Source organism: Camarhynchus parvulus, chromosome 3, assembly GCF_901933205.1.
Source record: "Camarhynchus parvulus chromosome 3, STF_HiC, whole genome shotgun sequence".
Classification (NCBI taxonomy): Eukaryota; Metazoa; Chordata; class Aves; order Passeriformes; family Thraupidae; genus Camarhynchus; species Camarhynchus parvulus.
The window spans coordinates 111178777-111206730 of record NC_044573.1 but is presented as its reverse complement, the minus strand read 5'-3'; the positions used below and the strand labels follow the sequence as shown (position 1 = coordinate 111206730).

Here is a 27954-nt window from a genome sequence, read left to right as displayed (position 1 = left end):
CCAAGGCCAGCTTGGAGGAACTGGGGGTAGTGGGAGGTGTCAGAATTTGAACTGGATGAGCTTTGAGGTCCCTTCCCAGCCAAACCATTCCATGACTCTGTGATTCCATCATCCGGGGGACAGCAGGGCTGCAGACCAGGAAAACCGTCCTGAACTATTAATGCAAAGTTTATTTATTATTATTTTTGAATTATTTCCACCAAAAACCAGCTCAGTGTCCTGGACTGGCAGTGCAGGAAAGCATGAGGGAAAAAGAATATAATATCTTTATTAGAATTACTCTGAACAATACATTTTAATTATTTTTCTGTGAAATAGCCTTAATGTTGAGGCCCAAAGATGTAAATTTTCTCTCCCATCCAACTTTAAACAATACATTTTGATAATTTCTTTGTGAAATATCCTTAATTTTGAAGCCCAAAGTTGTAAATTTTCTCTCCCCACAAAAAAACCCTTTTTTGGGGACTTTTTCATGGAGATGCATCATTTTATCCCCTGAGTTCTTTGGGGTTTAATTTGGGCAGAAACTTTGTGGATATTGCAGGATCATTCCTGGAAGGATTTAGGTGAGATTTCTTTTCCTAGGAGCAAAATTCAGCAAAATTCCCTCATTTAACCAATTCCCAAAGAGTTGCTGGTCTTGAGTGTAGCCAAGGAAGACAGGAAAAGGAATATAATTTGATTAGAATGACTCTAAATGATACATTTTAATCATTTCTCTGTGAAATATCCTTAATTTTGAGGCCCAAAGATGTTTTTGGGAAATTTTTTATCCCCTTTCTTTGGGTTTAATTTGCGCATCTTTGGTCATTCCTAGTTTATCTTTTAATAATTTCTTTTTGAAATATCCTTAATTTTGAGCCCAAAGTTGTACATTTTCTCTCCCAAAAAAACCCCTTTTTGGGGACTTTTCCATGGAGTTGCATCATTTTATCCCCTGAGTTCTTTGGGGTTTAATTTGGGCAGAAACTTTGTGGATTTTGGGTCATTCCTGGAAGGATTTAGGTGAGATTTCTTTTCCTAGGAGCAAAATTCAGCAAAATTCCCTCATTTAACCAATTCCCAAGGAAGTTGCTGGTCCTGGTTGTAGCCAAGGGAAGACGGGATGGTGATTCCTTCTTGGAGAACAATCTCCAACATCCCCAGCTCAGGCATCAGGGCATTTATTCATTCCAGAATTCCAAGGCAGTGGCAAGCAAGGCTTCCCAAATTCCTTCAGCCCGGATGGATTTTCAGCCTCCTGGGTGCCAGAATTCTGCTCTGACTCCTCTGCCACAACAAGAGGGGTTTGTCTGCTCTGCTGTGGGGCTGAGGCTCTGAAATTCACTTTAATTTACCTTAAACCCGAGTCAGGGTGGCCGAGGAAGAGGATAAATAACATTCTGCCCCCTGTGGAAGTGTCTTAGGTGACAACTGGGATTTGCCCTCGTTTTGGGACCATTTGATGGTGACAAAGTTGACATTTAAGGCAGTCAGAGCCCTGCAGATCCCCATGTTGGTCTGCTAGGAAACAGCTGGGCTTGATGTCAAAATTCAGGAGATTTCTGCCATCCTCATCCTGGTGGAAAACAAAATAGAAACTGTTCCTAGAGATGGAGCAGTGTGCCCTGGCTGGTGGTGTGAAACACCCTTGCAGCTGCTGGGGGGAAAACCACAGCCAAGCCACACCAGGAGTAGTAGAAGTCATTGAGAATAAAAAGGAAATAAAGAATAATCGAGCCTTTGAGAATATAAAGGAAGTTTTTTTCAGTGGGAGTTTGGAAATTCAGCTTGTCTGGTTGCGTTCTGCGGGGGTTTGGTGTTGTGTGAAGCTGTAAGAATGAAAAGGGGAGGTGAATACAAATGGTGACTTTGAATTTTGGCTGTATTGTCTGCATTTTCCGTCCCATTTGTGATTTATAGAAATCCCTTTTTTTTTTTTTTTTTTATTTTGAGCACTGAAGAACCTGATCTGGCTGTGAATTCCATCCAGTCAGGGTCAAATCCCCAAACCAATCCCACCAACCTGTTTTCCTCCTTTGCTCGGCAGGAGAAATGTTGGAGCAGGGAGGTGTCGGTGCCAGGCTCCTCTCTGCTGTTATTTTCCAAAGAGACCTCCCTGGGGACGGGAGGAATTGTGTGAGCCTGCCATGGGGGTCAGGGAGGGGAGGAAGAGGAGAAGGAGAAGGAAGAGGAGGAAGGAGAAGGAGGGAGAGGGAGGAGGAGAAGGAGGAGGAGGAAGAAGGAGAGGGAGGAAAAGGAGAAGGGGGAGAAGGAGGAGAAAGAAAGAGGAGGAGAAGAAGGAGAGGGAGGAGAAGGAGAAGAAGGAGAGGGAGGAAGAGGAGGAGGAAAAGGAGAAGGGGAGAGGGAGGAAAAGGAAGAGGAGTAAGAGAGGGAGGAGGAGAAGGGGAGGAGAAGAAGGAAGGAGAGGGAGAAAGAGAAAGAGGAGATGGAGGAGGAGGAAAAGGAGAAGGAGAGGGAGAAGGAGGAAATGGAGTAGGAGAAGGGGGAGAGGGAGAGGGAGGAGGAGAAGAAAGAGGAAAGAGAGAGAGGAAGAGGAGGAAAAAGGGAGAAGAAGAAGGAAAGAGAGGGAGAAAGAGGAGGAGGAAAAGGAGAAGGGGGAGAAGGAGGAAGAGGAGCAGGAGAGGGAGAAGAAGGAGAAAGAGAGGGAAGGAGAAGAGAAGAAGGTGAAGGAAGGAGAGGGAGAAAGAGAAGGAGGAGTTGGAGGAAGGGGAAAAGGAGGAAGAGGAAGAGGAAGGGAGGAGAAGGAGAGAGAGGGAGGAGGAGAAGAAGGAGAAAGAGAGGAAGAGGAGGAGAAGAAGGAAGAAGGAAGGAGAGGGAGAAAGAGATGGAGGAAGAGGAAAAGGAGAAGGAGGAAGAGGAGGAGGAAAGGGAGAATGAGAGGGAAGAGGAGGAGGGGAAGAAGAGGAGGAGAAGGAGAAGAAAGGAGAGGGAGAAAGAGAAGGAGGAGATGGAGGAGGAGGAAAAGGAGAAGGGGAGTGGGAGGAGGACAAGGAGGAGATGTAGGAGAAGAAGCAGCAGAAAGCAAAGGAGAAGGAGGAGAATGAGAGGGAGAAGAAGAAGGTTGTGGTTGTGGTTGTTGTTGTTGTGGTTGTGGTTGTTGTTGTTGTGGTTGTTGTTGTTGTGGTTGTTGTTGTTGTTGTTGTTGTTGTTGTTGTTGTTGCTCCACTTCTCACCGTGGGTCTCCTTCCCCTCCCCGTGGTGCCAGCAGCACTGGAGCTTCTCCCTGCAGGTCTGGAAGCTGGGGTCACCCTGGGAATGTCACCCTGGCAGGAGATGGGAATGTCACCCTGGCAGGAGATGGGGATGTGTCATTTCTGGGGTCACCCTGGGAATGTCACCCTGGCAGGAGATGGGAATGTCACCCTGGCAGGAGATGGATGGGGATGTGTCATTTCTGGGGTCACCCTGGGAATGTCACCCTGGCAGGAGATGGATGGGGATGTGACATTTCTGGGGTCACCCTGGGAATGTCACCCTGGCAGGAGATGGATGGGGATGTGACATTTCTGGGGTCACCCTGGGAATGTCACCCTGGCAGGAGATGGGGATGTGTCATTTCTGGGGTCACCCTGGGAATGTCACCCTGGCAGGAGATGGGGATGTGGCATTTCTGTGAAGAACAGCATTCTGACAACATTCACACCTCCTGCCCCACAGTCTCTTCCTCACCCAGGCAAAATGTCTTTATTTGGCTGTATCCAAAATCCATCCCGAGGGTGCTGGATTTATTTGTGGATTTATTTGTGGATTTATTTCCCTGATAATCTCCCCCTGGAATCCTCCCAAGCCCCTCACAGCCGGCACATGGAGAGGAAGGAGGAAGCCCAAACCCTCTCAGCTGCCACCAAGCCTGCGAATGGAAATGGTTCCGTCTGCATCCCCCATGCCCAAAACACAAATCCCACATCCAGGACAAGTGCAGACTGACAGATGGATGCCGTCTTCCAGAGGAACTTTGGAATTTAAAATGCAGCAGGAGACATCTTTAAAGAACAGCAGCAGATGGCTTTGCTGTTTGCACCTATGGGCACAGATTAATGTCATTTGCTGCCTTTTAACTACTTCCATCTTTATCCTCCTGGTTTTTTCCTGCACAAATTAACCTTGGCTGTCTGTCTGTCTGCGGACAGAAAGCTTGGGATGGTTTTTTATGATCGCTCCCTTCTCCGAGCAAAGCAGGTAAAAGAATTGGCCTTAAAGTGAATAACAGGGTGAGTGCCTAGTTCAACCTATAGCATGGAAAAAAACATCATTTAAACCAACAGTAATTACTTGTCTTTTGTTTTATTGTTGGGGTTTCTTAAGTAATTTAATTAAAAATATATTATTAATAAAATTTAATTAAATTTAAATGCAGACATTTATTTTTAGTGCTGAGGTAAAAAAATCTGATTTTTTTTCCCTTCCCAGCCCCTAAAGCAGTGCAGTGTCAGTCTAATCCTCATTGCCATCAGATGTTGGAGTTTCTTAAGTAACTATTTAAATTCAAACATTTATTTTTAGTGCTGTGGTAAAAAAATCTGATTTTTTTTTCCCTTTCCCAGCCCCTAAAGCAGTGCAGTGTCATTCCAATCCTCATTGCCATCAGGATTTTTTCAAGTGATGAGATGTGGGATATTGAAAGGCTTCATACAGATAATTGGGAATAACTTTATTCCATGCTGAAGGGGGAAAAGCTCAACAGGCCGCCAGAGCTGTGCCCCATTTGGCTTTGTAGCACTGAGAGAAACCAGAAATGGTTCCAAAAAGAAAAGTACACCTCAGTTTCTCACCGGGGAATAGGTGGTGAGGTAAGCTGGGATGTGCTCTGTGCCAGGAATTCTCACTGAGCGTGTCTTGGCACCCAGCACCGGGAGCAGGCTTGGGCAAAGTCGCCTTTTTCGCCTTCAGAAAACAGAATAAAGGCTCTGCAGTGCCAGAGCCGCGTGAAATTGGGTGAATTGGGTCAATTCCAGGAGAAACAAACTCATTCCTGCACACCTGGCTGTGCTCACGGGCCTCGCTGCCACCTTCGATTTCGTGGCACGATCCAGCCCAAAGCGGGGGGAGAAAAGTAGAAATGGTCCCGATTTTCTGCCGAGTCTGAGCCCCAGATCCCTGCTCAACTGTGCCTGTGTGAACATTCCCTGGTTTTCTTTAGGAAGCAGCAGCTGGGTTTGGGTTGAGGAGGGATTTTACTGCTTTATTCCAGCAGCTCTTTGCCTCAGGTGCGAACCTGGAACAAACATTTCCAGGTGGAGTGTGAGCACCAGGAGCCTGGGGCTGCAGCGTCCAGGGAATCCAGGGGTTCTCAGGGCTCTGGGGCATGGAAAATAAAGTTTTAGAGTCTCAAGGAAATCTATTGTGCTTGTAGAAACAGGAGGTGCTCAGTGTGTGAAAAATGCGTGGATTTTATGATTGGCTTTTCGCAAATATTCAAGTGAATATTTTATGGGTTGTGTTAGAAAGTAATGCTGGATTCATTCTCTTAAGTAGTGTGGTAAATAGAGTTTTAGGTTATAAAAAATGTTAAAATAGAAACCATGCTATGTAGGATATTTTTTTAAAGAAAGGACTCACAGTGAGAGAGCAGCCACAGGACACCTGAATCTTTCAGAGAAAATGAATTTATTGCCCTCTTATCAGAAGAAATGAACTTCTTCCCGCCTCGAAGGCGCTGTCAGGATTCAGAGGAAGAAGCTGAGGATGACCAGACAGAATCCTGTGTTTGAATGGAATTTATGCATCATGTATGAGGTGTATGAATATGCAACAGGCTGTTGTTTTTAAGGATTAATCCTTTGTTAATGTGTGTCCTTTTTCGGGCTTATTTTGCCCAGAAAAAGGTACCTGGACATCCGTAACTCTTTGTCTTTATTGTCTCATATTGTCCTAATTCAAATTGCCCAAGTTATTATTACTCTAGTTGTATTACTATTTTTAATAACCTTTTTATTACTATGAAACTTTGAAAATTTTCAAAACAAGTGATTGGCGTTCTTCACAAGTGGAAGCAGGAGCTGTCTGCAGAATAAACCCAAAGCAGATCCCATCCTCCAGGGCAGGCAGCCTGGAAGGTTTTGCCCTTTCAGACACAATCCCCGATTCTTTTTTTTCCCCCTAATGAACATCGAGCTCCATCAAAGGCTGGGAGATTGAGGACAAAGAGCGGCTCATGTGGCTGTGCCCCGAGGCAGCTGCAGCAATTTCGAGTCATTGCATCGCTCTCTTCCCTGGAGCCTGCGGGGAGAAAAGTTCCCTCCTTCCCTCTCTGAGATGATGAGGATGTTTCCTGTTTGGTTCTCTGATCAAAGAATAGAGTGTATAAATAAACAGAATGGCGAAAGATCACCCGAGTTATTTGGTTTCAGTGTTGCAAAGCCACTTCCCAAATAACAGCCAAATGTCTGTGTAAAATAAAAGAATTTTGGGGTTTATTATCTCTCAGTGCTGTGAGGGCTGAAATTGGAACTCTGTTCCGTGGTGTATTTATAATTTGAGTTACTGCTCTTGCTCTGTAAGCAAAAGTGAGGATTTGCTGAGAAAATGATTTGGAGTGGGGGAAAATCTCCACATTCCATCTCTCCTTTGGCTTTCATCCCTTGCAGGATGAACATTATCTTTGAGGTCCCTTCCCACAACACCTGAGTGGCAAAACCAAGGCCAAGAAGAGTCGATCTCTTCCTAAACAAGCATTTATCTCTTCCTTCTCTTGGATTTCCCAGGACTGAACCACTGAAATCAGTTTGGCTGCCAGGCCTCCTCTTGCCCTTTTCCTTTCTGCTCCTGGAGTTGTTTTTTTGTGAAGCACATCCCGTGAACAGAGAGCCTTTTGTTCCTGTCGATGTCATGACTTGCACCGCGTCCTTGGGCGAGAGCATGAAAAGAGTCTTTTCATCTCCCTGTGTTTATTTTTAATAGGGAACAACATCAGCCGTAGGTGGAGGTGACCTTTCATCTCAGGAGCTGCGAGGGGGGGGCACAATTTGGAGATCGTTTTTGGGGTGCTGGCAGAGGGAGCTGCGCTGGGCAGCCCATTCTGAGTTTAACAGCAAAGTTTAACAGCTTTTCCATCAGGGAATTCCCTCTGAATTCCAACCTGTTCTCCAGCTCAGTCTTTTCATGATTTTAAAGTCCACAGGATCCCAGGATCATTTAGGCTGGAAAAGATTTTTGGGATCCTCACCTTGTCACCAGCCCAGAGCTGTGAGTGTTGTTCCTTGGACGCCTCCAGGGATGGGGGCTCCAAAGTTCCCTGGGCAGCCCATTCTGATGTTTTACAGCTTTTCCATCAGGAAATTCCCTCTGAATTCCAACCTGTTCTCCAGCTCAGCCTTTTCGTGATTTTAAAGTCCACAGGATCATTTCTGGGGTGTTGGCAGAGGGAGCTGCCCACAGGCACAAATGCTGCCTCAGGGAGAGTGAATCTCTTTTTCTCTTCTCAGGAGTTGTTGTAGGGATTTTTCTCCTGTTCTCCAGCTCAGCCTCTTCATGATTTTGGAGTTCACTTCAAAACTCCCCAAGTTTTGAAGGATCCCAGGATTATTTAGGCTGGAAAAGATTTTTGGGATCATTGAGTCCAGCCTGTGAGGGATCCTCACCTTGTCACCAGCCCAGAGCTGTGAGTGTTGTTCCTTGGATACCTCCAGGGATGGGGGCTCCAAAGGTCCCCTGGGCAGCCCATTCTGATGTTCTACAGCAAAGTGTAACAGTTTTTCCATCAGGAAATTCCCTCTGAATTCCAACCTGTTCTCCAGCTCAGCCTTTTCATGGTTTTAAAGTCCACAGGATCATTTCTGGGGTGCTGACAGAGGGAGCTGCCCACAGGCACAAATGCTGCCTCAGGGAGAGTGAATCTTTTTTCTGTCTTCTCAGGAGTTGCTGTAGGGATTTTTCTCCTGTTCTCCAGCTCAGTCTTGTCATGATTTTAAAGTCCACAGGATCCCAGGATCATTTAGGCTGGAAAAGATTTTTGGGATCCTCACTTTGTCACCAGCCCAGAGCTGTGAGTGTTGTTCCTTGGACACCTCCGAAGCTCCCTGGGCAGCCCATTCTGATGTTTTGCAGCTTTTCCATCAGGAAATTCCCTCTGAATTCCATCCTGGAGCTCTCCTGGCACAGCTTGAGGCAGTTTCCTCCTGTCTTGCCCTTCACCTGGAGCTGTGTTTGCACCTTGAGGTGCTCTGAGGTCTCTTCCTGAACGGTTCAGGCTCTGCAGCTCCGCCAAAACCAAACAGATCTTTTAACAAAGGCAAAATAGCAGGAAAAAAGGAACTTTGGGAACATCTTTTCTCAGTGGGAGATGTATCTGAGGAGAGAAGGGGAGGAATTGTCAGGAGAATTTGAAGTTTAGGAGTAGGTTTGTGAAAACTTGCAGTGGCAGGAGGCAAAACCTTGGGACTGGGGCAGGCATGAAAGCAGGAACTCCTTTTTCATAAAGTTGTAGCTTAATTTTCTCATTTTCAAGGCTTTTTGAAAAGAAGGGAAGTTAAACTCTTCCCAGAATAGGAGTTCTTGTTTTATTTTCCCTTTCCATCAAGTAAAGACTTTTACCTGCAGCTTTCCCAGGCAGGTGTTGGAACGCCCTGGAATCAATTTCTTGGATCCATGTGGCCAAACAATGATTCAACACTGCTGTAGACAATAAATACTCACAAATAAATATAGAAATAAAAATAAACCTGAAGTACATGTCCAGCCAAACAGAAGAAGTTCCTTGAGTAACCTGAGCCTGTAAATGTAAATATTTCCCAACTGCTGCTGCCTTTTCCCTGGTTGGTAACTCTGCAAAACCTTGGGATTGGGGCAGGCATGAAAACAGGAACTCCTTTTTCATAAAGTTGTAACTTAATTTTCTCATTTTCAAGGCTTTTTGAAAAGAAGGGAAGTTAAACTCTTCCCAGAATAAAAGTGGAGTTCTTGTTTTATTTTCGCTTTCCATCAACTAAAGACTTTTACCTGCAGCTTTCCCAGGCAGGTGTTGGAACTCCCTGGAATCAATTTCTTGAATCCATGTGGCCAAACAATGTAGACAATAAATATTCACGAATAAATATAAAAATAAAAATAAAAATAAAAATAAAAATAAACCTGAAGTATGTGTCTAGCCAAACAGAAGGAGTTCCTTGAGTAACCTGAGCCTGTAAATGTAAATATTTCCCAACTGCTGCTGCCTTTTTGCTGGTTGATAACTCTGCAATAACTCTGCAAAACCTTGGGATTGGGGCAGGCATGAAAACAGGAACTCCTTTTTCATAAAGTTGTAACTTAATTTTTTCATTTTCAAGGCTTTTTGAAAAGAAGGGAAGTTAAAATTCCAGTTTACTGGAATAAAAGTGGAGTTCTTGTTTTATTTTCCCTTTCCATCAACTGAAGACTTTTACCTGCAGCTTTTCCAGGTTTTGGAACTCTCTGGAATCAATTTCTTGGATCCATGTGACCAAACAATGTAGACAATAAATATTCACAAATAAATATAAAAATAAAAATAAACCTGAAGTATGTGTCCAGCCAAACAGAAGGAGTTTCTTGAGTAACCTGAGCCTGCAAATGTAAATATTTCTCAACTGCTGCTGCCTTTTTTCCCTGGTTGATAACTCTGGAGGCTCAACCTGTTCTTCCTGCAAGTTATTGTGAGAAATTAATGGAATTTAATCAATTTGGTAAATAATAATGATCTCTTTAAAAAAACGCATTAAAACCATAGCATGGTTGTGTCTTGTACTCCCAAAATTAACGTTTTGCAGAGGGAAGGAGACTTCTGGGAAGGACTGAGAGGTGGGAAGGGAAAAGTGAAACTTTTCCTTATAATTCCCAGTATTTTCTGGTCACAGAAAATGACCTACTTTTTCCTGTTGGATCAGTTCTGCTCTATAGTTTGGCAAAAGAAAATGCTGAATTGGTTTAAAACGCTTCTCAGGAAATTGCTGCTTGAGGATTTAATCTTTCTGCAGCTCCTCTTCGGCTGCGCTTGTAACAAGATTTAGGATTTGTATGTATTTATATCTAACAGGTTCATTTGTGCTTCAGTTATTGTGCCGCAAATTCCAAGGATTACAATTCCTGCTCCTTAATCCTGCTGGGCTGTGGAGAAAACCCTGCTATCCAAATAATGGTCTCTTTTCCTAAAAAATCTGTGTAGAACCAAGCTGTTGATGAAGCCGCTTTTTCCCTTTGAGCTGTGGTTTGAAATACAAATCAGGAGAAGTTTTTCCTGTCTGGGGTTTGTTTTATTCCAGAATTGGAAGCCCTAATTCCACTCTCACGGGAATATTATTGATCTTACATTGATATCCAAAGAGATGGTGAGGCTTTGGATGGTGGTGGGTGCCACAGAGATTTGGAATAAAACATTGATTAATTCTTGGAGAGTTTTAAGGTCAAACCACAAAAACCAAGAGCAGAATGAGCCCACCCTGGACAGTGACGTGGATTATCACCACGCACCAGCTTCTTCTGAGACATAAATCCCTCTCCTCTTTAATTTTCCTTCTTTATCCTTCAGGAATGCTCCAGACCAGCTGTATTTGCCTAAGTCTGACAGATTTTCTCTCAGAGCTTCCAAGGAGTGTCGCTCTCATTGATACCCAAACCTGTCATAAAGCACCACACGAGACACCGGTTATTGATTTTGAATTTTTTTTTTTTCCCGGTTTTGATTTGATTTCAGGGTGCTTTCTGATGCTTAGGCAAGAAATGACATCTTGGCTGTGCCTTCCCTGTGATTGCGGCCCTGGAAGCTCCGTGGCTGTGTGGGAATTTAAATAACTGGGAAGACATGCAGGCTGGGAATGAGAGACACATCCACCTTCATGAGAGAACTGAAATCCACCCCCAGGGGGACTTATCCATCTAATTCCCACTGGTTTTAATGCACATGGAGGACATAAATATCCCTTGGGAATATTTTCATTGTCCCCATCGTCCCATGTCTTCCTAAAGTCCCCAAGTTCCATCCCGATGATCATTTCCACCAACAGCCAGAAAGTCGCGATGCGACAAAAGTGAAATATTCCACCAAAGTTCTGCTTGCAGCTACTGAATTCTCGTTTTTTTTAATTTTTCTTGCCAGCCCTTCAGATGGAGGACATAAGTGTCCTTTGGGAATATTTTCATTGTCCCCATGGTCCCCTGTCTTCCTAAAAGCCCAGAGTTCCATGCAGCCAGAAGGTCGCGGTCACAGTTACGGTCGTGATGAGACAAAACCAAAATATTCCACCAAAGTGCTGCTTGCAGCTCCTTTTTGTTTGTATTTTTCTTGCCAGCCCTTCACATGGAGGACATAAATATCCCTTGGGAATATTTTCATTGTCCCCATCGTCCCCTGTCTTCCTAAAAATCCCAAGTTCTGTCCTGATGATCATTTCCACCAACAGCCAGAAAGTCGCGGTTACGTTACGGTCACGATGAGGCAAAACCAAAATATTCCACCAAAGTGCTGCTTGCAGCTACTGAATTCTTGTTTTTTAAATTTTTCTTGCCAGCCCTTCACATGGAGGACATAAATGTACTTTGGGAATATTTTCATTGTCCCCATGGTCCCCTGTCTTCCTAAAGTCCCCAAGTTCCATCCCGATGATCATTTCCACCAACAGCCAGAAGGTCATGATGAGACAAAAGCGAAATATTCCACCAAAGTGCTGCTTGCAGCTACTGAATTCTCCTTCTTTTTTAAATTTTTCTTGCCAGCCCTTCACATGGAGGACATAATTATCCCTTGGGAATATTTTCATTGTCCCCATGATCCCCTGTCTTCCTAAAAACCCCTGAGTTCCATCCCGATGATCATTTCTCCCAACAGCCAGAAAGTCGCGGTTACGGTCTTGAAGAGACAAAACCAAAATATTCCACCAAAGTACTGCTTGCAGCTACTGAATTCTCTTTTTTTTTGCCCCTTCAGATGGAGGAATAAATGTCTTTGGGAATATTTTCATTGCCCCATGATCCCTGTCTTCCTAAAACAAGATGAAGAAGGTTACGGTCGTGGATGAGACAAAACCAAAATATTCCACCAAAGTACTACTTGCAGCTACTGAATTCTCCTTTTTTTGTATTTTTCTTGCCAGCCCTTCAGATGGAGGACATAAATATCCCTTTGGGAATATTTTCATTGTCCCCATGGTCCCCTGTCTTCCTAAAGCCCCCGAGTTCCATCCCAATGAGCATTTCTCCCAACAGCCAGAAGGTCACGATGAGACAAAAGTGAAATATTCCACCAAAGTGCTGCTTGCAGCTCCTGAATTCTTATGTTTTATTGTTCTTGCCAGCCCTTCAGATGGAAGATATAAATGTCCCTTGGGAATATTTTCATTGTCCTCTATCTTCCTAAAACCCCTGAGTTCCATCCCGATGATCATTTCTCCCAACAGCCAAAAGGTCGTGGTTGCGGTCGTGATGAGTCAAACGCAAAACATTCCACCAAAGTTCTGCTTGCAGCTACTGAATTATCTCCTTTTTTTTTTTCTGGCCAGCCCTTCCACCCCATGGTGAACCTGGAATGCTCCCGGGATTTCCGGCCCTTCCTGTGCGCGCTGTACGCCCCAGTGTGCATGGAGTACGGGCGGGTGACGCTGCCCTGCCGCCGCCTCTGCCAGCGCGCCCACAGCGAGTGCTCCAAGCTCATGGAGATGTTTGGGGTCTCCTGGCCCGAGGATATGGAGTGCACCAGGTGAGAAAAAACCTTTTTTTAAAATTTTTTTTATTTCAGAAAAATTTTTACTCCCATCCAGGATGTTTTATGGCCCATAAAAAACAGGTGTTTTAAACGTTTTCCGTCACACGCGGTGATGTTTTCCTTCCCATTTGCCAGCAGCCTTTCCTGAGGTGGGAAGTGAGTTCCTATTTCTGCCCAAGAGATCAGCTGAAAATTGGCTGGGTTTGATGAGGGGAAATCTCAAAGCTGTTTGCAGAGCACATACCCCTCGCTGAGCTGCAAACAGCTGCGTTCAGCTTTACATTGCACAAATAAATTCACGGAAAAACGATCCAATGGTGTTCCAAGCTGTTTGAGACGGAACATGCGTGAAATTAAAAACAGGATCTTCATGCTTTATTGTTTTTTGTGACTCCAACAGTTAATGAAACTGAGGAGCAGTAACAGGAAGAAATAGTTTCCAGTTGGATTGGAGAGAATGAAAAACAATTAAAATTATTTTAGTTAAATAAGTCAGAGGATGTCTCTAAGTTACTGGGATTGCTCCAGCCTCTCCTTTGAAACTGCAACAGTCCTGAACCTCCAGTCAGAGCTTTATTTACACAAATATCCCCATCATCATTCCATTTATTAATGCTGGTGTCAACTACACAAATATCTCCATCATCATTCCATTTATTAATGCTGGTGTCAACTACACAAATATCTCCATCATAATTCCGTTTATTAGTGCTGGTGTCAACTACACAAATATCTCCATCATCATTCCATTTATTAATGCTGGTGTCAACTGCACAAATATCTTCATCATCATTCCATTTATTAGTGCTGGTGTCAACTACACAAATATCTCCATCATAATTCCGTTTATTAGTGCTGGTGTCAACTACACAAATATCTCCATCATCATTCCATTTATTAATGCTGGTGTCAACTGCACAAATATCTTCATCATCATTCCATTTATGAAAACTGGTGGCAGTGCTAGTTGGAATTTTGGTGTCACCACCTCACTGCCCTGTCTGATGGCAGCAAGTGCAATTGCTTGGGAAAGGCTTTAAAATATTTTTAAAATCCTGCTGCCCTGGGCTTGAATTTACAGATTTCCTGGGATGGATTTTGCATCGTTACCTTCATTTTTAAAGACGAAATGGGCTCCTCACCTGTTTTATTTTTAAACTTATTTTATAGTTTCAATCTTGTGTGGTGGGATGAGTTTGTGACTAAATAGTGCCGAATTTGATGGATTCCCCATTTTTTGGATTGTCTGGTTTCGCTCCAGTCGGTTTGCCTGAAGTCACACCTAGAAATCCTGATTCTTGTAGCAGGAATGGTGTGGCCTGCAGGAGCAGGGAGATCATCCTTCCCCTGTACACCTGGAGTGCTGTGTCGAGTCTGGCCCCTCAGTTTGGGAAGGACCTTGGGACACTCGAACGTGTCCAGAGGAGGCAACAAGGCTGGAGAGGGGCTGGGAACACAAACCTGGGTGCGTTTAACAAAGCCTGGATGTGACACTGGGTGCCAGGGTTTAGTTGAGCTGTTAGGACATGGCTTGGACTCAGTGATCTTCAAGGTCTCTTCCAACCCAGTGATTCTGTGAATTCTGTGTGCAACGAGGTTCCCAGTCCTTGTAAATTGTGAGTGGATTCCTTGTAAACTCCTCTCTTTAGGTTCCCAGACTGCGACGAGCCCTATCCTCGCCTGGTTGACCTCAACTTGGCCGGCGAGCCCACGGAGGAGGCGCCGATGGCCGTCCAGAGGGATTACGGCTTTTGGTGTCCCCGGGAGCTGAAAATCGACCCCGAGCTGGGCTACTCCTTCCTCAGGGTCCGGGACTGCTCCCCTCCCTGCCCCAACATGTACTTCCGCCGGGAGGAGCTGTCCTTCGCCCGCTACTTCATCGGCGTCATCTCCATTGTCTGCCTCTCGGCCACCTTGTTCACCTTCCTCACCTTCCTCATCGACGTCACGCGCTTCCGCTACCCGGAGAGGCCCATCATCTTCTACGCCGTCTGCTACATGATGGTGTCCCTCATCTTCTTCATCGGCTTCCTGCTGGAGGACCGGGTGGCCTGCAACGCCTCCAGCCCCTCCCAGTACAAGGCCTCCACGGTGACCCAGGGCTCCCACAACAAGGCCTGCACCATGCTCTTCATGGTGCTCTACTTCTTCACCATGGCCGGCAGCGTCTGGTGGGTCATCCTCACCATCACCTGGTTCCTGGCTGCCGTGCCCAAGTGGGGCAGCGAGGCCATCGAGAAGAAGGCCCTGCTGTTCCACGCCAGCGCCTGGGGCATCCCGGGCACCCTCACCATCATCCTGCTGGCCATGAACAAGATCGAGGGCGACAACATCAGCGGCGTGTGCTTCGTCGGCCTCTACGACGTGGACGCGCTGCGCTACTTCGTGCTGGCGCCCCTCTGCCTCTACGTGGTGGTGGGGGTGTCCCTGCTGCTGGCAGGAATCATCTCCCTCAACCGCGTCCGCATCGAGATCCCGCTGGAGAAGGAGAACCAGGACAAGCTGGTGAAGTTCATGATCCGCATCGGCGTCTTCAGCGTGCTCTACCTCGTGCCCCTGCTGGTGGTCATCGGCTGCTACTTCTACGAGCAGGCCTACCGGGGCGTGTGGGAGACCACATGGATCCAGGAGCGCTGCCGGGAGTACCACATCCCCTGTCCCTTCCAGGTGAGCAGCACCGCCCAGCTCAACACCACCCTTCCCTTCCATCGTCCTTTTTTGGCTTTCTGCCATCTTTTTTGTTTTTCTGTAGTCCTTTTTTGGCTTTCCGTTGTCTTTTTTGCATTTTCACACCTGAAATGTGTCCTGAGAACAAAGAGAATGTACAAGAGTTGGGTTTGCTTGGGGGAAAATGGATTCTTTGTGCGCTCCCCCTCTGGAAGGGATGGAGGTGGTGTCCATGATGATGGTGGTGTCCATGGTGCTGGTGGTGTCCATGATGATGGTGGTGTCCATGATGAAGGTGGTGGTGGGTGGTTACGATGATGGTGGATTTGGAGCAATGGTATCTAAATGTGAGTGAAGGTGATGTCCATGATGATGTGGTGTCATGGTGTATATTTTTGGAGGGATCCTTTGGGCTATTCTTCAAAGCAGATGCTGCAAAGTTATCCTGGAAACAAATGGATTTTTTGTGTAATTGACAAGAGTTGGGTTCGGGGAAGATTCCTGGTGCACTCCCCCTCTGGAAGGGATGGAGGTGGTGTCCATGGTGATGGTGGTGTCCATGATGTGGTGGCGGGCACAATGGTGGTGTCCATGATGATGGTGGTGTCCATGATGATGGTGGTGTCCATGATGATGGTGGTGTCCATGGTGATGGTGGTGTCCATGGTGCTGGTGGATTTGGAGCAGTGGAATCACTTGGAATGTGAGCCATGGGGTGACTCCAGAGTTTTGGGGTGTGTTCCACTGGAAGATGTTGAGAGTGGAGTTTTCCCTCCTTTGGCTGGGGCTGTGTTTGTCACAGGTGCAGTGCTGGTCATACCAAGGTGCTGTGTCCTTGGGGATGTCCCCTTCCCTCTGGGAACCTCCCCCAGCAGAGCCTCGGGCAGGGCCCTGTGAGCCCCATCCCAACCATCAAACCTCCTGCTGAAGCAGCTGGAGGTCTGGAGGGAGCAGACCTTGGCTGATAGAACCAGAAGATGTTGAATTTTTGAGAAGCCCCGGGCAGGAGGGGCTGTGGCTGCCCTTTGGTCCTGAGCAGCTTGGGGGGGGTCTCAGAGAGGGTTCGTGGGGTGCGTGGGTGGGAAAAGCTTCCTCAGAATGGGAAGAAATTCCTGCAGGAGGTGTGGAAGCTGAGCTGGGTGGAAGTGGAGAGTTCCTCGTTGAGTTCCTCACTCAAAGCTCTGCTGTTCCTGTTAAAAATTTTAAAAAGTTGTTGCCATACTGATTATGGTGGGGGGGGGGGGGGGGGGGGGGTGTTGTTTGCTGAACCAAGCTCTGCTGTTCCTTTAATTAAAAAAACATTGTTGCCATATCCAAATTATTGGGATAATTCCTTAGCCTGGGTGTTACTGGGAAATCAGAATTCCCATCAGCTCTTGGTGATTTTTCCTGGTGGTTTTGGGCTCTGTGGCACCTACAGAAGATGTAAAGATGTTTTTTTAAACCATCGTCAAGACCAGGGCTTGATGAGTTTGTTCTTAGTCATTGGAAGTTTTTCTAGTAAAGAATTTTGGAGTTTGAGCTGATTTTCATCGTTTTTGTTCATCTGTAGCAGTTCTGGGGGCTTTTGATGGCCTGGAGGTTTTCCATCTCCTCCATCTGTATAAAATCTGATTTAAAGCACCTTCTGAAGAAAACCAGAGCTTGCAGCTCATCAGCTTTGGGGTTGTTGGTTTTTTTTCAAGAAACTCAGATTGATCTGCTGCCTTTAATTGAGTTATCACAGGAACAGAAGCCTCTCAGAGCCCTGAGATCAAATTCAGATGCCGTTGAAAATAAAGTATTTTAGGGATTAATTGCCTGATTTTTGGGCCAAAATGGCAGATTGGTTTTGGGAATGACATTCCTTAGATATTTTCTGTAAATGATTTGAAAGGAACTTTATTTCCAGAGGGTTTTACAGCAAATTTCTATTTTACAGCTGCACGCAGAGGGATATTTAAAAATTACCATTTTGCCTCTGAAGCAGTTAAAACACCAGCTGAGTCATCCCAGCTCACATTTTAATGCAATAAAATATCACTCAAAGGGTTGGCTTAGGCTGGAGAATAATCCTTTTATTACCTTTTAACCCTTTCTGGGTTTTTTTTGGGTTTATTTTCCAAAGCGGGATCATTTTTATAGCAGGAAATTTGTGGGTGTGTGCAATTTCATTGGTTTGATTGAATTTTCACTGCTGTGGTTTTAATCTGATGCTTAAAAACAGATAAAAAAAAAGAAATAAAAAAGGGGGACGCGTGGATTTTTCTTGATTCATTTCCAACATGCACCGCGCGCCGATGGAAATTTGAATTTAAACATTGAAATAATTAAAATTTAAGCGTCTGTAAAATCATTGGGGTTTTGAGGAGGCAAAATTCTCAGCAAAAACTTGAAACTGAGGGCTGGACTAATAAAAACGAGCAGGAAAAAGCTGCTGAAATCCCTGCGAGCCCAGCAGGAGTCAAAAGAACAAGAATGGTTTCATTCACAGCAAATTGGGTTGAAGGACCTGCAGACCCCAGGGAGTATTAAAGTTTTCTTTTTCCTTTTAACCCCTCCATTTCTAATTTTTCTCCTCAAAAAAAAGGTTTTTTTTTTCCTTTTAACCCCTCCATTTCTATATTTTCCCCTCAAAAAAAAGTTTTTTTTTTTTCCTTTTAACCCCTCCATTTCTATTTCTTTCCACTCTTCCCATAGTAAATAATCCAGATTTATAACTGAACCAGATTCCCAAAGCTGGGGGGAGGGAAATTATTTTATCCTCAGCTCATGGTAGGGAAATATATCCTTAAATTATATTCCCAAGTGGAGAGTTTGGTCTGATAAAAACCAGAAACTGTGTTTGTTTGGCTGCCTGGAATCAGAAATATTCCCAAAAGTAGAAATATTCCCAAATGGGGAGTTTGGTCAGATAAGAACCAGAAACTGGGTTTATTTGGCTGCCTAAAATTAGAAATATTCCCAAAATTAGAAATATTCCCAATTGGAGAGTTTGGTCAGATAGAAAACCAGAAACTCTGTTTGTTTGGCTGCCTGAAATCAGAAATATTCCAAAAATGAGAAATATTCCCAAATTAGAAATATTCCCAAAAGTAGAAATATTCCCCAAATTAGAAATATTCCCAGGTCGAGAGTTTGGTCAGATAAGACCCAGAAACTGTGTTTGCTTGGCTGCCTGAAATCAGAAATATTCCCAAAATTAGAAATATTCCCAAGCAAAGAGTTTGCTCAGGTGAAAACCAGAAATTTTGTTGATTTGGCTGCCTGAATTCAGAAATATTTCTGAAATGAGAAATATTCTAAAGTGGAGAATTTGGTCAGATAAGAGCCAGAAATTTTGGTTTTTTTGGCTGCCTGGAATCAGAAATATTCCCAAATTAGAAATATTCCCAAAATTAGAAATTTTCCCCAAATTAGAAATATTCCCAAGGGGAGAGTTTGGTCAGGTAAGAACCAGAAACTGGGTTTGTTTATCTGCCTAAAATCAGAAATATTGCCAAAATTAGAAATATTCCCAAGTGGAGAGGTCAGTAACATAAAAAGCAGAAATTCTGTTTATTTGGCATAAATCAGAAATATTCCCAAATTAGAAATATTCCCAAAATTAGAAATATTCCCAAGCAAAGAGTTTGGTCAGATAAAAAGCAGAAACTCTGTTTGTTTGGCTGCCTGAAATCAGAAATATTCCAAAAAAGAGAAATATTCCCAAATTAGAAATATTCCTAAAATTCAAAGTATTCCAGAGTGGAGAGTTTGGTCTGATAAGAACCAGAAACTGTCTTCATGTGGGTGCCTGAAATCAGAAATATCAGCCAGTCCCCTTCAAAAATCAGAATAAACTCTTCTAAATTCACTTTTTACATTTTTACCAGCCTTGGCTGGATCTCTGTAATCATCCCAGAAAGAAAATAAAGAAATTTTTTTTGCCCATTTTTTGAAGATTGAATGTAAATAAGCACCTAAAATGGAAAATTCCTGGAATCTGGGAATCCCATGGGAAGATTATTTTGCTTTGCTGAGGAATTTTTCTGCAGGAATTATGAGCAAAACTCTTTTTAGAAAGTAAATTTCACTGAGTGAAAAAGTAATTTAAAAGTAATTTTTCCTTTAAAAGTCATTTTCGCTGAGTTCTTTCAAGCAGTTCCTGTGCTTATCTCCAAATCTTCTCTCTTTTCCTTCTGATCTCCTCTTTAAAAAAATTAAAACTGCCTTGGTGTTTTGAAAAACTTAAAAATTCTGAGCCGGAAGATGATGTAGTAGCAAATGTCATTTTTATCTGCAACAAAAATAGACAATCCCATTTTTCCCCCATTTTTTCCCTCCCCGCTCTGTTTCATTCCAGTGCTGTGGGATAAATTTAAATGAGATTTTTATTTTTTCACCCACTCACTCCCATCCTTGGCTGGTGTTTATTTAATTTTAATTAAATAATATTTTTATTGTTTATTTAATTTAATTTTTTTTTAATAAAATTTATTCCTGTTAATACTGACTTTTTAACACAAATTTCAATCTGACAACATTGGACCAGTGGGTTTTAATTTAGGATAAAAATCCCAATAGGATTAAAATCCTCTGGCCTGCTGGTAATTGGAATTCAGGAATTCAGCAGTTTGCTCACCTCCCATTTTCACAGATGCGTTTTTTGAGCTGATAATGGTTGATTTCTTATTTTACTGAAATTTTACTTATTTCCTTATTTTATTTTTACTTATTTTTTATTTTTACTTATTTTTATTATTTTTTATTTTTACTTATTTTACTTATTTTCTCAATTTTTTGTGGACAAAAATTCCATTTTTTTCTCCATGTTAACTGGAGAACAAATTGTGAGTGTAATCCTGGATCTCAGAGCGATGGCAGTGATGGAAAAAATTCTGAAATCGAGGTTGCTCCATCAGATTCCCTTTGCTCTTTCCCATTTCCGACAAAAGCACGGGTTAATTTGAATTTCACTGCTTTTTAAGCAATGAAGCGAGGTTTTAATAATAATAATAATAATAATAATAATAATAATAATAATAGTGATAATAATAATTTGTTTTGCAGTGACAAATCCTACCATGTTAACTGGAAAACAGATTGTGAGTGTAATCCTGGATCTCAGTGATGGAAACACTCCTGAAATCTTTCCCATTTTCAACAAAAGCACGGGTTAATTTGAATTTCACTGCTTTTTAAGCAAAACAAGCAAGATCTTAATAACAATAATAATTTACTTCACAGTGACAAATCCTATCACATTTGACTGGAAAACAAATTGTGAGTGTAATCCTGAATCTCAGAGCAATGGAAAAAATTCTGAAATCAATCAGATTCTCTTTGCTCTTTCCCATCTTCAACAAAAGCACGGGTTAATTTGAATTTCATTGCTTTTTAAGCAATAAAGCAAGATTTTAATAATAATAATTTGCAGTGACAAATCCTACCCTGTTAACTGGAAAACAGATTGTGAGTGTAATCCTGGATCTCAGTGATGGAAACACTCCTGAAATCTTTCCCATTTTCAACAAAAGCACAGGTTAATTTGAATTTCATTGCATTTTATCCTGAGGGAAATATCAAATAATTGGAGTTACTGCCCCAGAGGAGGGGGACAGGTGCTGTGGTTGCTTTTCCCCCCCCACACCCCCTGTGCTGATTAATTTGTGCTTTCCCACGTGGGAAGAGTCAGGAAAAAGCAGCTGTGATTGATCATTTTGGGGGCAGGAGGGGAAAATATTCAGGAATGAGTTAGATAAACATGGAAATGAGCAGTGGGCCCGCGGAGCAGCCTCGCTTTTCCCTGGAGGAAGGTGGAAATCGGTGTTTTTAACCTTTTGTGAGCACCTGCCCACCGTGAGGGACGAGCGTTCCCTTGTCGCTGTCGCGTTTCCTGAAAAATCCCCTTTGCCCAGGATTCGCCTCCGGGGAAACCTGGGAGCAAAATGGAAACAATGTGATCTCATTTGCTTCTCCTGTGTTTTGCTGCGTTGGAATGTGGTTTGGAGATCGCTTCTCCAGCGTGTGAATTGTTTCGATTTAATGACCGATCACGGTCAGGCTGTGTCAAGGAGTCAGGGGTTTTAATTATCGTTCTTTGTAGCTCTCTGTCTGTGGCCTTCCTCTAGGTTTAGTGTAGTTTAGCATAATATAATATAATACAATATAATATAATATAATATTATAATGTTATATTATATATATTATATATTGTATTATATATTTTATTGTATTATTTATATTATATTATATCACTATATTATATTATATTATATTATATTATATTATATTATATTATATTATATTATATTATATTATATTATATTATATTATATTATATTATATTATATTATATTATATTATATTATATTATATTATATTGTATTATATTATATTATATTATATAGTATTATATTATATTATATAGTATTATATTATATAGTATTATATTTTATACTATTATATAATTTATATAATATTTATATTAATTATACAATTATGAATATTTCTATATTATTATAGAAATTAATATAATATATAATCTATATATATAATTTAATATATAATATAGTATAGTATAGTATAGTATAGTATAGTATAGTATAACATAATGTAATATAATGTAATATAATATAATATAATATAGTATAGTATAGTATAGTATAGTATAGTATAACATAATGTAATATAATGTAATATAATGTAATATAATATAATATAATATAATATAATATAATATAATATAATATAATATAATATAATATAATATAATATAATATAATATAATATAATATAGTATAGTATACTATAGTATAACATAATGTAATATAATATAATATAAATATTATTTATATAATATTTATTAAAATTTTATAACTATATAATTATATATTTCTATAATATTTCTATAATATTATATAAATTAATATAATATATAATCAATATATTTAATTTAATATATAATATAATATAATATAATACCACAAAATAATAAATTAGCCTTTTAAGAACATGGAGTCAGATTCACCATTTCCTCATGGGGACCCATCAAATTCCACATTTGCTGAGGATTCCTGGATTCACCGCGGGAAAAACTTCTCTGCAGCAGCCCAGCAGATGGGAGGGAAGGAACTGGCTGCGGAAATTTCATTTTTTAAATTTATTTATTTATTTATTATTTACTTTATTTCATTTGTGATCCCTGAATCTGACAGAGCTTGCTGGGTGAGAGCTCCTGGGATGCGCCTGAGCAGCTCCGAACGCGGCGCGGGGCCCTCAACGCAAATCCTGCATCTCCTTCTTTCTCTGGAATGGAATTCCCAAAGAGAGAATGGAATTCCTAAAGAGAGAATGGAATTCCCCAAAAATGGAATTCCTAAAGAAAGAATGGAATTACCAAAGAATGGAATTCTCAAAAAATGGAATTCCCAAAGAAAGAATGGAATTCCTAAAGAATGGAATTAACAAAGAAAGAATGGAATTCCCAAAGAATGGAATTCCCAAAGAAAGAATGGAATTCCTAAAGAAAGAATGGAATTAACAAATAATGGAATTCCCAAAGAAAGAATGGAATTTCCAAAGAAGGAATGGAATTTCCAAATAATGGAATTCCAAATAATTCCAAAGAAGGAATGGGATTCCCAGAGAAAGAATGGAATTCCCAAGGAATGAAATTCCCAAAGAATGGAATGGAATTCCCAAAGAATGGAATTCCCAAAGAAGGAATGGAATTCCCAAAGAAAGAATGGAATTCCTAAGAAGGAATGGGATTCCCAAAGAAATAATGAAATTCCCAAAGAATGGAATTCCCAAAGAAAGAATGGGATTCCCAGAGAAATAATGAAATTCCCAAAGAATGGAACGGAATTCCCAAAAAATGGAATTCCCAAAGACTGGAGTTCCCAAAGAATGGAATTCCCAAGGAATGGAATTCCCAAGGAATTGGTGGCTGCCCCGCCCCTGGAATTGTCCAGGTTGGGTTGGAGCAGCCTGGGGTGGTGGGAGGTTCCATGGTTGGAACTGGATGAGCTTCCAGGTCCTTTTTCACCCAAACCATTCTGAAAATCCATGAAATTTCCAAATCCTCGCGTTCCTGGAGTGCACAAACCCCTTTTACATTCCCAGGAATGCGGTCAGGTCTGGAGGAAAACACAAAATCAGAATTCTCTTTTCTCTGGGAAAATTCTCATTTCTGAGCACGCGGCCCCAGGGCCTCGCCAAGCGGCTCCCGGTGTTCAGAACAAACAGGTTTTTATCTAAAAAACCAGAAATTATCCCATTTTTATGGCCCAGAGGAGATCTCTGTCTGGGTTTGAGCTTTCCAGGGTGAAAAGTGAATTTTGAAAGCCTTTGGTGGAGGATTTTTGAGCTATAGAAACATCAGGAAGGGTCTGGGAAACAAGAAATGATAAATTAAATTTATTAAAGATGTTCCAGTTATTGTTTCAGCTGGTAACAGCAATGCAGATGCTAAAATTGGGTTTAAAGTGGTTTTTTTTTCCATCAGCAGTGGAATTCACTTGCTGGTACTGAGGGGTCTGATGGCATTGCCACATCCCCATCTCTGAGAAAATAAAATAAAATAATAATAATAAAATAAAATGTGATAATTTTGATCCCCATCTAAAATAAAATAAAATAAAATAAAATAAAATAAAATAAAATAAAATAAAATAAAAAATAAAATAAAATAAATAAAATAAAATAAAATGTGATAATTTTGATCCCCATCTAAAATAAAATAACATAAAATAAAATAAAAAGTGATAATTTTGATCCCCATCTAAAATAAAATAAAATAACATAAAATAAAATAAAAAGTGATCATTTTGATCCCCATCTAAAATAAAATAAAATAACATAAAATAAAATAAAAAGTGATAATTGTGATTTCACAGCTCCTCAGGCTCTGGTTTTAGATAAAACAGGGAATTTTAATTTTGTTGGTGCAGAGTGTCTATTTGTGGCTCAAAATGTGGACTTTTTATTTAATTACACAATATTATTTAAACTTATAAAGAAGAAGGTGAAGAAGAAGGACAAGCTTTTGTTTTAAAACTTTTATCTTGTTTTATATATTTTACTGTATTTTAAAACTTTAAGTTTTCTACTGTGTGATATTTACACTTTTATTTAAATTACACACTCATCATTTTAGTTTTATTATTCAATTTTGGAATTGTGAAAATTCCAGCTTTAGGTGAAAATAAGTTTTAAATTCTCCTGAACTTCTTTTCAATTCCTTTTCCTCCTTGCACTAGTTCAGCTTTTGGGGAGGTTTCTTAAATAAACCAATATTTAATAAATAATAAACCAAATTTATTCAGGTATAAATATAAATAGAGTCAGGTAATGCTCGAGAAAAAGCACTTTTAAATCCAAAGTTATTTCCTTGTAATTTATAAGAAAATTTTTTATATATATATATATTTATATATTTATATTTATATATTTATATTTATATAAATAATATATATAATATATATATTTAATATATAATATATAATATATAATAATATATATACCAGAGCAGATGAGGATCAGAGATACTTCTGGAAAATATTTAAATATTTGGCATTTTGGCCGAGGCGCCTTGTGGAATTTGAATATTCCAGGTGAATTCATCATTTCATGTGTGGTGAATTAATTTGTATTTTTGACTCTTCCTAAGTAGCTGGGCAGTAAAAAAATCTCAATTTTGGTGATGAACACGAGTGAGTTTTTGCCTAATTTTGCTGTTTTTAAAGCTGGTGTTCTGTCCCAATGCCTTTGGGCTCAAACATTTGATTTTTACCCCAATAAACCTTAAAGAATCATTCCATGTTTCATTTTTGCAGTGTTAATTATCAGAAATGTTGTTAATTATTATAAACACCCGGTGTCTGCAGATGGATTTTGTTCCAAACAGTGCGGTCACTCAGCATTAATGTGAATTTATTGGGCGTTACTCCCTGAACTTGCTGCTTTGAGGCTTGGTTTGGAGAAAAGTGCGGGATGATGTTTAATAACTCTGCTCGCCAACGAGCAGGACGTGCTTCCTCTCACCCGGAAGATTTGTGGGGTGGATTTATTTTAATTTTTTTCGCTTGGAATTGTGTGTAGCACTCAGCAGGAGCACGTTGGGCCAGGAGGTTTTTGCTGTTGAGCGATTTGTTGCAATGTCTCGGTGGAATTAGTGCAGTGGGCAGAACTGGTGCTTTGTTCTTGATGAAAAATTCAAAATTCGATTCCCTTCAGGCCAGAAGTTTTGCTTGGGGAGACCTCACCCCGTGCACATTAAATATAAATATAAATAATCAAATATAAATATAAATCATTAAATATAAATCATTAAATATAAATAATTAAATATAAAAATTAATGAATGTCGCCTTCATTACAAAATGATGAATTTCCCCACTTATTTCACTCAGTGCCAAACGAGCTTGTGATGAAATAATAATATATAATATAATATATTATATAATAATATAATATAATAAATATATGATGAATAGCATATAATATAATATAATATAATATAATATAATATAATATAATATAATATAATATAATATAATATAATATAATATAATATAATATAATATAATATAATATAATATAATATAATATAATATATATATTATATATTAATATAATATATTATTATTATTAATATAATATAATATAATATAATATAATATAATATAATATAATATAATATAATATAATATAATATAATATAATATAATATAATATAATATAATATAATATAATATAATATAATATAATATAATATAATGTAATATATAATTAATATAATATATAATAATGTGGATTTTTGAGAGCTGTGTTTTGCTGGGTAATTTCTTATTGGGTAATGGTTAATATTGGGTGGAATTTCACAATTTGGCTACAAAACCACCTCAGAACTTTTCTTAAAACGCTGTAGGAGGGTCCAGTGGTGCCCAAGGCCCTTCAGCATCCCTGGGGCAGAGGTGGATGGAAAAATCCAGGATCATCTCCTAATTATGCTCGTGGCATTTCTGCACTCCTGTTTTCCATCTCCAGTGCTGACAGGACTCAAAATGCGCAATAATACAAAATATTAAACCTGGTGCGATAATACAATATATTAAACCTGGATGTGCTGGGTTAAACCAGTGTTGCCCCTCAGCATTAATTGTATTATTATTATTATTATTATTATTATTATTATTATTATTATTATTATTATGATTATTATTATTATTATTATTATTTAGAATATAGGTGGGAGCCTATTTCTGGCAAATCCCCCTGGCACAGGGCACTCAGATTATTCCTGTTGGGATCAGGATAATTCCGCTGTCTGTCCTCTGTGTTCTCTCTTGCCCTCATCTCCAGAGAAAAATAAAAATTCTCAAGGTGGTAGGAAAATTCAAGGGGTTTGGAAATCTCCCTCAGCTGCGACAAAAGTCAGGGAACCTCTTGTTAAGTTATTTGGGGGCCAGGGGGTGTTTGGGATCCTGGAATCACAGAATGGTTTGGGAAGGGACCAAAACTCCTCCAGTTCCAACCCGGACACCTTCCAGAAATCCCAGGTTGCTCCAAGCCCTGTCCAGCCTGGCCTTGGGCACTGCCAGGGATCCAGGGGCAGCCAGAGCTTCTCTGGGAAATCCATTCCAGCCCTCACAGGAACTCCTTGGCTTCAGTCTGCATCATCCTGCCGTCCTCTGTGCTCTCACCTCCTTCCAGGTTCTCCAGCATTTCCTTCCTTGTTGGACCTTGAAGCAGAAGCAGAACCAAGGGGAAGAGTTGATATTTGAAAGGGTTTGGACAGTATGAGAGTGACCGGAAAACTCAGGTCAAGAGTATGAGGGTGAAGGAAATGAGACAGAAATGATGGTAGCTGTGAAGGATTGCACAAATCAAAAATAGTTTTTATAGTAAAGACCAAAGCAAGCCAAGGAGGACTGGGAGGAAAATCCAGGTTTCATGAGATGAATAGAATCGTACAGAATGGTTTGGGTTGGAGGAACCTTAGAGCTTGTCCAGTTCTACTCTCTGACATGGGCAGGGCCACCTTCCAGAAATCCCAGGGTGCTCCAAGCCCCATCCAGCCTGGCCTTGGACACTGCCAGGGATCCAGGGACAGCCACAGCTGCTCTGGGAAATCCAGCCCAGGACCTCCCCGCCCTCCCAGGGAACAATTCCTAATTCCCAATATCCCATCCATCCCTGCCCTCTGGCAGTGGGAAGCCATTCCCTGTGTCCTGTCCCTCCATCCCTTGTCCCCAGTCCCTCTCCAGCTCTCCTGGAGCCCCTTTAGGCCCTGGAAGGGGCTCTGAGCTCTCCCTGGATCCTTCTCCAGGTGAGCACCCCCAGCTCTCCCAGCCTTTATCCCGGTTCTCCCAATTACTGGAATTGTTGGAATTCCACGGTCACCACACAGATGCTCACAGAGGACTTCTCCCCACCACGAGTTTGTTCCTTCCCTCCGCACCTTGGTGGCCCCTTCCAGGCTTGCTCTGGAAGTTCTCTCTCCCTGAAGGTTCCGTTTTTGAGCCAGGTTATCAATTCCAGAAAGCTCCTGGGTGTTTGTTCTTCAGATACCCTACAGACCTTCCTGAAAGGAAAATCTTTGTCTTCTCCTCCAAACAAACCCTTTGGGCATGAAAATACATGGAAAAATTGATCTTGTGAGGGTT

General features: G+C 41.1%; 1 protein-coding gene across 1 annotated transcript in view; it reads left to right on the top strand.

The window, feature by feature from the left end:
- Positions 1-27954, top strand: part of FZD3 (frizzled class receptor 3) — a 64623-nt gene that overhangs the window by 26472 nt on the left and 10197 nt on the right. The window contains exons 3-4 of the mRNA XM_030946519.1: positions 12453-12649; positions 14305-15322. Of these exons, the coding sequence (XP_030802379.1) occupies positions 12453-12649; positions 14305-15322 (1215 nt within the window). The remainder of the gene's footprint in view (positions 1-12452; positions 12650-14304; positions 15323-27954) is intronic.